General features: G+C 42.7%; 1 protein-coding gene across 4 annotated transcripts in view; it reads right to left on the minus strand.

Annotated features, from left to right (window-relative positions):
• The window catches only part of FAM120A (family with sequence similarity 120A), a 127,836-nt gene that overhangs the window by 71,938 nt on the left and 41,805 nt on the right, over nucleotides 1-14,093 (minus strand). For all 4 annotated transcript variants that reach the window (XM_037798601.1, XM_037798600.1, XM_037798602.1 and 1 more), the window contains exon 4: nucleotides 281-409. In XM_037798601.1, the coding sequence (XP_037654529.1) occupies nucleotides 281-409 (129 nt within the window). The remainder of the gene's footprint in view (nucleotides 1-280; nucleotides 410-14,093) is intronic.

Raw genomic sequence — 14,093 nt, forward strand, 5'->3', positions numbered from 1 at the left:
GAATCTAGAAGCAGCAGAGACCTTGGCTTCACCCCTCAGCCCCCCTCGCTGTGCTCAGGCCAGAAGCAAGGCTGGGGCAGCCCAAGGAGGGCTGAGGCTGCCAGGCTACCCAGCAGTGCAGCCAGGGTACCCCAAGACCCCGTCCCCCGCGGCCCGAGGCGTCTGCACTGTGGTCTGGCCAGGACCACACACCATCAGCTCGTGCCTCCCCACTCCAACACCGGCAGACAGCAGCATGCAGTCTCGTCTTGTCAACCTGTTCGTTTTTGTTTTTTTTTACCTGCGAATGCTGAAAAACATCTTTAGCTATGGCATCCAAATCAGTGGTGTCCTGAATATTACGGACGTAGTCAGCGACAGCTTTGATCACTACATCGCAAGGTGGTAAAACTAGCTGGTGAGCCCGTACCTGAGGAAATAAATGCACATGTAAGCAAGTGGGTCAGTGAGTCCTAAAGCCAAGCCAATTCCATATTCAGGGCCCAGAAACCCAAAATACTGTGTTACCCTTGAAGGGGACCTAGCTATGAGAGCTCAGCCCTGAACGGTTCTCTCAGTCTCTCACACTCTGGAGCTAAAGGACGGCACTTCCCTTTCAGATTTAAAAAAAAAACAAAACAAAATAAAACAAAACAAAAACTAAGACATTTAAGAAAACACATCTTAAGCAAATGAAATGAAAAAACACTTGGGAAAAACATATGCACCTTTAAGTTATCGTATAAATTTACAGATGCACAAGAGCACATTAAACTTCCTTTTTTTAAAAAAAGCAGTATATCTGATGTTAAAAACAATTTTTCCCTGCATTTGAATAGTTGCTTTTCACTTCCCAGGAAAGCATTTTCTTCTTGTTTTGGTCGTCAGTAATTGGTGAAGGTAAAATTCCACTATATTGAACTCCAGAGTACTACTAAAATGTTGGTTGACATACATCCAAAGTATATTCCTAGATATCCAACAACTCCTCTGTAGGAACTGAAAATCTATGATGTGCAAATGCGCCACAGTGAAACAAAAATGCATTAAATCTGATATAGTAAAAATGGTAATGCACACCCTTCCCACCTTCTGAGGGTTTCAGCTATATGGAATTTTTTTAAACAACCAGACAATATAACAGGGGAAGAGGGTCAACTGGTGGCAGGACTGAGCAACGGGAAACCACAACAGAAAAGTTGAGTTGTACTAAATGCCACTGAGATGGCTCTCAAGTTAGTGCCATGTCTCTGGGGGCAAAGCACACACTGCGGCATTCCCCCTGGCAGGGGCAGGGCGGTGGGGACAGGGACGAGGAAGTCTCCCCTGTAACTGACGTCAGGGGCAGCCATCTGCCAAAGGCGAGGGCTAGGACAAGCCCTCTGTGGGCCTCCCTTTTTGGACTAGCTGATCCCTCAAAGCCCTCGCCACTGTACCTCCCTAAATGTCTTTGATCACCTCAGCGATGCTGCCTAGAGTATCAGAAATGCCAGCCACTTTGGAGAGATTAAATGTACAAAGCAAACAATTAACATGGTAAGAAGAGCACTGACTACGCTGGCCTTCTACGTTCAGTCCAGGATTGGCTCTAGGATCTCCTCCGCCACCCTCAACACCCCGTTTACACCAGAGACCAGGAAACTCGGTGAAGCAGAAGCTACCCCCTACTCAATGTATGCCCAGCACAGCAGGAGGCCAATGCGCAGCAAGCTTACAAGAAACCAAGAAATCATGGGCTGGGAGAGCTGGCCAGCTCTGAGAGGCAGGTCATTCCCCCATCTACAAGCCCGATCACGCTATTAAAAATGACTAAAATCTTGCAGCACAAAAAAGACAATTTTCCTGACACCTTATTTCATGGTTTAACTATCTACAATGTAGAAAATGTTACACTCATTTCCACCTAACTAAAGCAGTTAGTTTAATGTTATTTTCAGGAGAAAAAAATCCTCCATAATTTTTAAGATTAAGATTAGATCATTCTCTCTACTTTACTTTCCAGTGAATCATCTAAAATGACTACTTTTTCTTCTTGGATCTAACTATGGTTTTTCAAAAAAGTATCTAAAGGGTAAATAAATAAAATGATGAAATGACAAGACAAACAAACAAACATAAATATCTTAAAGCGCTAAAAGGCAGCAGTGTTGGTAAAACTTGCTCTGTGAAGTGCCCTGTGCCATAATAACAAGAATAAAAATAAGCCAAGTACTGAGGTTCCACTCCCAACTAAAGTCATTCTTCCTAAAATTAATCCGTTTTTAAAATCAAATGTTCAATTTTTTCTATCAGGTATAGTTAAAACGTGATCCACTGTAAGTCCAATAAAGAATATTTTAAGACATTAAAATTTTTTTCAAAAATAGTACAATTATAAAGTGTGCTATCACCAATTGTAGCAAATGCTGCACAGCAGTGCAAGGTGTGGTGACGGGGTGGGGTGGGGGAATCCAGTGCTTCATGCATGGTTGCTCTGTAAACCCATAACTTCTCTAAAAGAAAAAAGGGGAGGGGGAGGTTTCAAAAGGTCTAAATGTCCTAATTTGAGTGTTTCAGGAACTATCCTTGAGTAAGTTACAGAATCATGGACTAATCATAGACTCCGAAGTCAAAGGCCTTTCTACAGATTCGCTAAATCTCATTATTATCAATATTATGCTGCCACTTAAATATATGAGAACAACGGAAAAGAGATTAAGGTTATTAAAAAAACTATACAAAAGTGATTGCAAAGTATTATGCAAAGACAGAACTAGAATTCTAATAAGGTGGTAAGATCATGACTGGGTTTTGGCATTCAAATAATTTAAAAATCCAATTAATACTGTGATATTGTCTTTATATTAATAAAGCAACAATAAACATACACACACACTTCCTTAAGAACCGCCCCCCCCCCCCCCCCAAAAAAAAAGGTTGTGGCAAATTATCAAAATTTATCCTGGACCGGGAAGGCAGGACACTGATAAGATAGTGGCTTCCACCCCTCTTCCCACCTTCTCCCCCTTGGCTGCCATTTAAACTTCTCTACTTTCTCCATCTGTTCCTTAAAAGCTAATTGCTAAAATGGAGATAAGTGGATGGAATAGTCTACTAGGTTTCCATCCCTCGAGGGTGAATGGGTAAAGGAGATACTGAGGACATTGAGCACAGAGCAGTCGTGAGCTGGGGGTTGATCCAGCATCTAGCATCTTATGGTTTTAAATAAGTATGTGCATTAGCTATGCAAACAAAAAGACTAAACAGTTAGAAATAAACAAAAACTAACAGAAAATCAAAAACTTATCACAGGGCACGATTACTTGAAGACCCTGAAATTTTCTGTTAGAGGATACAGTTATTACTTTCTGTATAATCTATACTAAACCTCGTCCAGTCTGTGAGCCGAGTCACTGCCAAGAAGAAAGCCTTTCCTTTGAGGAGGCCCCAGGCATTTCTGTGTGAGGGATCACAGGGCTTCAAGGAGGTGAAATCAGCTTCAGGAGAATGAGGAAAAAGGAACCAAATGGAGCTGCCTGCAGCCGTTCAAATACAAGGCTGCAAGGAATACGCCTTTCCAACAACTGCTGCTTTAACTTTCTCTATTCATAAAGTAGTTACACTTTTACAACTCACTACCATAAATGGATACTATTTTATTTTAAAGATAATGTGAGTTGAGAAAAGAGGAGGTTAGCGAGAACTGTGAGAACGTCTAAGGCGGCTAGAGTTGTTATGGGGACTGGAGGGCGCGAGCTGGGCTCCAGGTGGATGGGGGACCCCCAGGGAAGGCGGCCAGGAAGCCCACCACCACCCGTCTCACCCCCAGATCACACGGCATTGGTGGAAGAGCAGCCCCTGGGCTCAAGGTGGCTGGTGCTCTACCGCTCTGACCAGGATCTGGGAACCATCTTTACTACAATTGACTTTTTATGTGACAGTGCGCATTGTAGATGGAAATAACACTTAAAAAACTCAAGACATGCCTGCTATTTTAAGCCTTAAAAAAAAATTGGTTTAGAAAATGTCCCCAGCACAGTAGGGCAGGCTTTCAAAAACAAATAACCACCAAAGCTGTTTGTTGTAATATGTAAGTTACATATTCATAGGTAACTTACACACTGGTTTAAACAGAGACTTTATTTCACGAGAAGCACCATATACCCAGAAGTTACAGAATAAACTTGGTTGCCCAGGAGACCATGGTTCAGAGGATATTCTTTTCATAAACAGACTACAGAAAAATAAACACAGTTGTCAAAACTCATTAAAATGACACTTAAGATTTCTGTATTTCACTATAATTTTTAGCCCCTCCCCCCAAATTTAAGTTAATGATATGTAAAAGTTGAAGTATTTAGGGGGAAGGGTCCTGACTTCTGAAGTTTGATACACAACAGAAAATAAAACGGACTGACAGATGTATACAGCTAGCTAAATGGCGGTCACATATGATAAAGTACAAACTTGCTACTGGCAGAATCGAGGTGGTGTCCACTCATTGCATAATTCTTTCCATTTCTTGCATGTTTGAAAATGCCAATAAAATGTCAGAAAAAATTAAAACATAAACACAGAACAGTTTAAAAAATTTGATTACTACAAAACACCGATGTTTTCAGAATTTATATTACATATGAACTTTAACAAAAATATTTGCCAAAATACGATCTTTTAGCCTGGGTTTTGTTCAATAGGATTATCGTTATTTGCTGTCATTCTTGTGTTATCCAACCCTTACTGTAATTAACTCTGCTTCCAGAAATACTGACATCAGCCTCCTACATTTCAGGCTCAACCCTCCGACAGAGACTTTCAGGCACCTTCGTAACAGTGCCGTACCCTGTTAATTCATTCTGCACAACTGACAACATCCAATATTTTAAAAGTTCACGTTACAGAAGTCTTCAGGTTGTCAGCTTGGTGAAAGCAATGCCACAGAACCCAGTTAGCTCCCCAAATTATACTATAAATCCCATATAAAGTTAACATAAAAAAAGATAAAATATCAACTTCTCTGGGAAAATATAATCCAAAATCCAACTTGCAAATACAGACCTGCCAGTCTGGAGTGGGAAGGCCCCAGGCATCCTCCAGGAGCAGGGCAGAGGGCGTGGTGGCTGTGGGCACGCCAGGGCTGGGCGCGTGCCACCCGACCGCCAGCCTCTCCTGCTCCCAGCCGCCTTCCTCATGCTCACACACTACCTAGCCGTTTTTATTTCCACCTTTCCTCCTACAACGTGGGGGCAGAGTTTTTAACCATTTTCATCTCTCCCCTCTATACACCTCTCAAACAATGCTTGGTGCAATAATTACTTCCGACAACTTTTGCCCTTCATGGGAAACACTTCAGTGTCCTAGCAATGTGCCCTGAAGAGTTGCGCGGGCTGCGTTTGGGAACAGGACCACTGGGCCTGGCTGCCAGCTGTGCGTCGCGGTGTGCAGGGCTGCTGCCCCTGGCGTCCCACCCCTGGCGAGGACTCCAGGCGCGTGGCTGCCCAGGAGCTGGGGACAGCCACACCTGCTCGCCAGGCACCCCCGGGGAGGCGGGCCGGAGAACCAGCCTGCCTCCACTCCCATTTCCCACTTGGCCCCACGCCCACCCTCGCCCACGAGGAAAGGAGCCAGTGACAGAAGGGGAGCACCCAGGGCATACCGGGGCAGGACGTGACCGTGCAGGAGATGTTCTAAACTTAACAGCACACAAGAGAACTTCTAAAACTCCTAGTTCAGTTTTTTACCTCAAAAAAATTTAACAAGAGATAATGCAGCTTTCGGAGATTTATCGTAGAATTCCTTTGAGTAGCAAGACTCCCTGGTACCCTTAGACATCCATTTCATTAAACTTTTCAGGAACCAAGTACAAAATGAAAGCCACATGAACTCTGGTGACGAAACAGCAGTCACAGAAGAGGCAAACTGTCTGCATTTCTCCAGTTATTTAAACCAGTGGACAGCATCAGATGTTGAAATAATAACAGGCCCTTATAATCCAACTGCTTTCATCATCTTCGTGTGATCGCACAAGAGCCCTGTAAGGGAAGAAAGGCAGGGAGGCCTTTCCCCGTTAGAGGAATTCCTCTCTCACCCTGCTCAGAGCCCTTTCTCCAATACCCTGCTGCCCTGGGGGTAAGGGGAGGGCACGCATGGGGCAATCAAGCATTCCTATTGTCTGGAAAAATTAGAGCCCAGAGAACCAACTAAATGGGGAAAGAAAAATTCCCTAAAATTCCAGGCCACCTTAAATATGACTGTGCCTTAAAATATATGCATGTATTATATATTATATACATTAATATCATATACACAAAGGTATTTATTTACATACTTTCAACTGGGAAAAAAGCATGTCAAGACCTTTTATCCACAAAGCGTCATTACCTTATGTTGCTAAATCGTCCCAAAGGAGCTCTAAAACAGGATTTGGTTCACTCCATTACAGCAGTAACTACAGGAGGGTTAAAACAATTTGTTCTTGCCTATTCATAAAAACAAAATTAATATTCAAACCAAATAAGACAAGTATTCTCTGCTTAAAGACCGGCTTCAAAATACTTTAATGAAAACACCATTTCTTTCACTTTTTTTCTTTGAGAGTTTTATTTTTATTTTTGCCCGAAAGTTTAATGATAGGAAAAAAACAAAAGTAAAAACAATTCCAACATATCAAAATTAAAGAGAGAAACATGTACTTTCTATCACAAAGGACAGAAAGTAAATTCTAAAAAGCAAATTTTTATGGATCAATTTGCCTTTATTTTTGGCACTTTGTAGCAATTTCGCTAATTGTTACGCACTTGCTTTGCATGTAAAGAAAAATGTAGGGCAGGGAAAGACTTTCAAAAGACTGTTTAGGCCACCCCCTTACTTCCAGGCTGCATAATTAAATAGATAACATTTCAGTGGAAATGGATGAAAATCGCCTCAGCACAAAAACATCCTCTAATGTGAATGACTGTCTTATCACTTTTAGTATCATCTTTCTCCTAATTTCTTAACCAGTTTCCTACCGAAAAACTGCACTGCATCTTCTAAACATCCCTGGCACAAGGGCATACTGTGAAAGGTGTTTAATGAATGGGGTAGACACCAGGAGCTTGAGCAAAGCTGGCTGTGCAAGAACTGTTTTGCAGCGATGTGAGTTTTATTTCACTTTTGCTTGTCAAAAACACAGAACCAGCAGGTGTCCCCTGTTTGTTATTTGCGACAACCTCCTATGCACTCTGCTTCTGCCACTCTCGACAGCTTTCAATTTGCATTTCCTTCTGCAGGGGCACGTCACGCCCCCTCCGCTGGCTGGGGGTTTAGCCTGCCCCCCACCACTCCCAAGCCCCATAGGGACAGCACCACAGGACCCCGCAGCAGCTCTGCTGCAGCCAATGGAGGGGGGCTCTGGCCACGTCGCGAAGCGGCGGACGTCTCCGTGGCTAATGCCCCGGACAGGCCGAAGCCGCTGGCTCAGCCACCATGCTGTGGGCCAGGGCTGGCACGGGATGGTGCCATCCCACAAGGGCATGAGGAAGGCCTCGGCCACACCTCTCGTACATCCTCGAAAGTCAACTATTTTGGCAGTTCAGGGGGCACTGAAAAACAATGACATTGCAAAACATGTGCAACACAAAGGAAATAACCTCTTCCAAATTCCTAAAAGCAAAATAAACCATTCATTTTTCACTGGTTTCTAATATTTCGCAGCTTATAATTCTGCAGGCTCATTCTTGGTTATATTTTAAAAATTGGGTATTTTTCTAGAGCTGTGCATTTATTTAAATAAACAGCACAATGTCATTAACCACATTACACTTAACTGTACAAAGGGAGACCATGTAACATTAAACCCATCCCGCTTCATTACTAAAAAGATCACTTAAAATTCACAATTCTTTTTAATGTAATATGATTAAAAATCCTTTTTTAGCTTTCTAACATGTACCCCTAGAAAGTATTATCTGACAAGGTCTTAACATTCATGCCACGGAAATAAAACACATACACTACCCAGGAAAGGGGAGTTCCTTTCCAGAGATGAGAAGTGCCACTCTCACGGTCAAGTCCAGCATGTATGGGCTTTTACAGCAAGTGCTGGAGCAGTAAATGCATCAAACAACTGGGCGGTCTATTATAGACTTAAGGGGAAAACTCCAGACTCAGTACTGTTGATACTTATATATATCAAAACTATATATACAAACATGTATACACAATACACACACACACACACACTAAGAGCCAATGAAACCAATGTACATATGTGCACACAATGTAATTTAATGAGTCGCACTAGTGGTTATAATTCGGGAAAAGGCATAAAACCGGTTGTACTCACTCCTTATCCATTTCATCCTATGCATTTTTTGTTTCCTACAGAACATATATGACTTTTGCCACTTGACTCTTTTTCTTTATATAGGTAGAAATTCGAAATCCTTAGGTGTTTAGGAAATTAAAATCACAAACTGTTTGAGTCCCTGAAATAGTAAATTACATCATCACTCACTTCAGCATCAGATTTTGGGGTGGGGTAGAGGGATATGAGTGGATGAGATACACAGAAGGAAATTTTAAAGGGGACAAGAATACATTACAAATCAGTTTTCCCCAAAGTGCATACGTGAGATAGAGATCTGACTTCAGTAAAAATTATTTGTAAGTAATAGAAAAATGTCTAAACTGATGTTAAAGGAGGGGAAACATGGATGAATTTAGGTGAACTATGTTTTACTTCATTGGCATGTTAATTTACGGAAAATGATGCGTTCCATGACTTTAAAATTTCTTCTTTATAGAATGTTTTAGGAAACCTCACTCAATGCTAGAAAACCAAATACATGAAAACTAAAGCAAGGTTCAAAATAAGCAAAGTGTAAGAACAGATTCGTGTTTGTTTTGTTTAAATAGTCCTGTGGTTTAATATCAATTCTCTTGCTGTTAATTATGTCCTCATAAGTATGCAAAAGTTCTCTGGCATTTTATTTTGCTTTTGAAAATCTCAGAGTGTATTGTTTCGGCATTAGTCAACAGTGTCTACGTTTTTCAAAAGTTTTATATTAAATATCTATATATTTAAAAAACGCAGTGCTACTTTATTGATTAGTCTGAATGTCTTTATGCATTGAAATAAATCTTCACCTATGAGAAAGCAGGAGCAGAAACGCCCCTTGTGACTCCTGCTGAGCTTGTGCCCAACGTCTCATAAGCTGCATTTTTGCCCAAAGCCGTGACTGTGCCCGTTTTTGTCATCATCTAAAGATCAACTCCTTAACGTGAAGTCATGAGCAAACCAGAGTACACACCACTTTTAAATCAATTATTGGAACAACAATCACTGCACATATTCCAAAGCCAAATACCATAATCTCTCTCCGTCTTCCAGGTGTCAATCAGCCGAAGTACATCCAGCTCAGTGTACAAAACCCACTAGGTCAACGCATCTGCAGGGCCCTCACATGCCGTTATGGAATGAATAAGCTAATCATACACACCATACAAACTGTGATAAAATAATCTTGATATTGCTGAGACCATGCTCCCAAAGCATCTCATTTCAAGCCAAGTCAGTGTAAATGCAAGTTTTCTGTGACGTTCTTTCTCAAGCAGAACAAGATCCGCTTCATTATCATTTGGAAAGCAGCAAAGTGCAACGATCCTAATACTTTGTATCCACAAAGTTCACCATTTCAAGAAATTAAACTAGAAACCAAACCCATTCAACATTCACGGGACAACTGCCCAGGTTTCCTGTCTTCAAGCTCACTTTCTGATTGAAGACAAAAAGGCCAATTTCCAACAGAGCCCCCAAGAGAACACACTGGAGCTGTCTCGGCAGCCCGGGCCAGGCAGGGCGAGATGCCTCCTCAATCCCTGGCAGCAGCGGGCACCCCCACGCAGGCCCGGCAGCCTGTCCTAACAAGCCCTCCAGGAGGCTCTGCCGCAGGCCCACAGCTGAAATCGCCCAACAGACCCTCAAGGCCTAATGTTCTCTACTACAGCAGTCAAGAGAATGAAACCTATTTAACCGCTATAATTATCAGATAACTGCCAGTGGTCACTCCTTCTAAATGCTTGATAAGTTATGACATAACTATCTTCTATAAATTTGCCTAAATAAAGCTATAAGGCGGCCATCAAGAGGCAATTAATCACAAATAATCCTGGGATCATAAAGCTCTGCAGATATAAACTGCTATGCAGACATACTGAAGTACCGGAAGGATTTAAACTTGAAGGATTAAAGTCTTTGTCCACGTTTTCACGGTCCACGGAAACCAACAAGCCCAGATCACAGGGCAGCAGATGCGCAGGACCTGGCGGCTGTTCCCTCCCCGTGAGGACCTGGGCTCCATGCTGCGGAACAGGGTCTGCTGAAGAAGACGCGTCCCCAAGGTCAAGGAGCACATTGTGGCGAGACGTGGTCACCTTTCCTTCCCCGGGGAAGGGCTGTCGTGACTGGTCCAAGCTTGGGTGTCGGTGCCGTGCTCTGATTACACAGTGCTATGGGGTGGGCCTGCTGACACCCCATTCCACAGGACCCCTACAGAGGTACCCCTAAGAGGTGAGTGCACTGCCGAAGGCACCCGGCAGGGGAGTGGCCGAGTCACCTCGGAACACAGCACAGTGCCCCCAGACCCTGCACACTGAACCACTCTGCACTCTCCTCCTTGATCTTCCATCCAAAACTACGCCCCTTTTCTGGGGCTGAAATTTTTATAAAATGACGGTAGATAGTGGATTCCTTTGTCTTCTAAGAGTTTTATTTAGAAAAATTACAAGTTGCCAATACTACCGCAGTTCTCCCAACCCTTTTTTAAAAACAAACGACGACAACAAAACACAGGTCCATGAAATCCAAGCCACTGCTGAAGATCAAAGGGAGCCAATGAAAGATGTTAAAAACAGGGGACTTATGAAATTGGGCCTGAGGTTTAGACAGATAATTTTCTTAACTATGTGAAGGATGAATACGAAGGGCCTAAGGCCAAAAAAGAGAGAAATTAACACGGCTCCTGCATAAATCCAAGAGAGCAGTAAGAAAAGTCGAAGGGAACGGAGCAGGGGAAATGATCCTGGAAATGTGAGAGCAGATACAGGGAGGGCAGGGATAGTGTCATTGTGAACTGAGAAATAAAGCACAGGTGGATAAACCATTAAAGTTAGGACAACACATTAAAGTTAGAAATGTCAAGTTGATGTGCATGTGGAACATCCCAGCAGAGGGGACTTGGTAGACAGGTGAACATGACTGTGCCGTGCAGGGAAGGAGTCTGGGTTAGAGAAATAAATTTGGGAGTCATCATTACAGAGATGTGGCTAAAATCCTAAGAATGGAGGAGACTTCTCAGAAACAAAGTACAAGAAAAGCGGGGAGTCAGAGATGGAACCCAAGGGAACTGGAACACCCAACAGGCAATCAGAGGAAGACGAACACACACGGCAGATAAGGAGACATTAGAAAATAAGGAACGCAGAGTGACAGTTGATGTCATGGAAGGCCAGGTAATAGGTAAGGTGTGAGGAGAAGAGAATAAGTGGCTGTGTCAAATGCCACAGAGAGGTCTCTTAAGATTAGGGCTGGAAAGGGTTCACTAAATTAGCCACCTGAGTCAACAATGACCTTGGCAAAAGCAATTCCAGCACCTTAAGAACAAAGGCTGGCAGAGGTGGGCTCAACTCGAGTGAGTGGAGATCAAGATGTGGGTGACATTCAAGAGGGCTATACTTGGAAGATATGGGGATGAGAAGGGCAGACAGGAACAGGTGGCAGAAGGAGAACACGGAAAGGTGAACACAGTTACAACTAAGGGCCAAGAGCCAGTCGTGAGGGAGAGCTTACACAAGAGCCACGGTGCGGGGGAAATCCATTAGAATAAGGTGATGCAAGGGTCTACCAGATGTGTTCAATGGCAAAGGCTCAAAAAGTGTCAAAGGATACACAATTCTTAGGCTGGAAAAAAGTAAAAGAGTGTGGATGAAGATAAATGCATAGATGGGGAAAGAGAAGTTTAGGAAGATCATGCCAGATGGGTCCAATATCTTTGATAAAGGAAGCCAAGTATCTGCTAAGAGAAAGCAGTGGGAGTTTGAATAGAGGTCTGGAAGAAATGATGAATGCTTGAGATAACCATTAAGAAGTATAAAAGGATTACTCTCTGACACTAATAGCCTGGCTGAAGGTGGAGACCGTAATTTTTTTATTCAATTATATTGAGGTATTTTACATACAATAAAATTAATCAATTTTAAGCACACAGTTGAATAAGTTCTGACAAACATATACAGTAGTGTAACCACCACCACAACTGTGAAATAAAACAGGCCCACTGCTCCAAACAGCTCCCTTGTGCCCCTTCCCAGCCCTGCCCCAGGCAACCACCAATCTGCTTCCTCTAGTGATGGCCTTGCCTTCTCTAGAACTTTATACAAATAGAATCATTTATTTATTTATTTATTTTGCTCTTGACAGTTCACCAAAGATAATGCTTTTGAGGGTCATATATATTGCAAGATAAATTGTTTGCTCCATTCAGTTATTAGTACTTCACTGTATGAATACAGTGTATGAATATAGCACAATTTTTTCTCTGGTCACCAGGTTTGAGACATATGGGTTGTTTCTAGTTTGAGGCTGTAATGAACAATGGTACAATGAACATTCAGGTACAAGTTTTTGTGTACACATATGCTTTTGTTTCTTTTGGGTAAATACCTAGGAGTAAGATTACTGGGTCTTAGGGTGAGTATACGTTTAAATTTAAAAGCACAGAAATGGCCAATAAGCACAGGAAAAGAGGCTCATTGTCACCGGTCATCAGGGAAATGCAAATCAAAACCACAGTAAAAAACCATATCACATGCACTGAATGACGGACAGTAATTAGTGTTGACAAGGAAGTGGAGAAATTGGCACTCTTGCACATTGTTGGCAGGAATGTAAAATGGTATAGCCACTAAAGAAACCAGTTTGGCAGTTCCTCAAAAAGTTAAGCATAGTTACCCTATCGCCCAGCAATTCCACTCTTCGGTACACACCCAAGAGCAAGGAAAACACCTATTCACACAAAAACTTGTGCATGAATGTTTACCACAGCATCACTCTTAAGAACCAAAAGGTGGAAACAACCCAAGGTCCATTGACTGATGAGTGGATAAACAAAATACAGCACACCCACACAATGACTATTACTCCACCATAAAAAGGGATGATGTACTAATATAGGCTGCAAAATGTATGAAACTTTTCTGAAAACATTACGCTCACCGAAAGAAATAAGTCATATATTCTATGATTCCATTTATATGAAATATCCAGTATAGGCAAATCCATAGTAGAAAGCAGATTAGTGGTGGCCAGGGGGTGGGGGAAGGGTGAAATGCAGAGTGACTGCTATGAGTATGAGGTTTCTCTGTGAGATGGTGGTGGTAATGTTTGCACAATTCTGTGACTACACTACCTAATTGTATACATTATAGTGGCCAATTTAATGGCATGAGAATTAGATCTCAATAAAGCTGTTATTAAGAAAAAAAAGAGGGAGGAGGATTTCTCTAGAGTGGCAGTGGGAACCAGCCTAACACACATGCCACGTGACTGCTAAAGCAGGAGAATGCAGGGACTCACTGAGGCAGCCGCAAAGGAAACGCTGTCCTCAGGAGACAGGTCTCAGGTAGGATGAAAAGAGGTGGAGGGAAGTTAATAGTGGAGCTGGAGTCTCAAAGACACAGCAAAGGGGATTCAAAAGTCAACTGTGGATGAAACCAGCTAGCGAGGGAGAGTCAGATAAAGAAAACAAGATGGTGGCTACATAACAGGGATTGGTGGCTGCGAGCCCTGTTTTCCGACCAAGAATTATTGGGAAGTAACTGGTCTGAACATCTCCACTTTGTCATCAGTCATTTGGATACCGGATTTGGCGGGGGGTGGCAGCGGGGGGGATGTGTCCCAGGCAGTATGTGGACATTGCTCTGGCTAAGAGCCGCCTATGAGAGTTCAGTGTCGCAGTCAATCTCTGTAGTTCCACACATGTCTGGTATCGCCTGCCTGAGGCTAAGGGGGCAGCAAAGAACTGCACTCAGGAAGCAGCAGAAAACAGAAGCTTTTCCTGTTCAGCATAAAGGTGAGGGCTCTGATTAGGAAGGGA

This window comes from Choloepus didactylus, chromosome 10 (assembly GCF_015220235.1).
Source record: "Choloepus didactylus isolate mChoDid1 chromosome 10, mChoDid1.pri, whole genome shotgun sequence".
Taxonomy (NCBI): domain Eukaryota; kingdom Metazoa; phylum Chordata; class Mammalia; order Pilosa; family Megalonychidae; genus Choloepus; species Choloepus didactylus.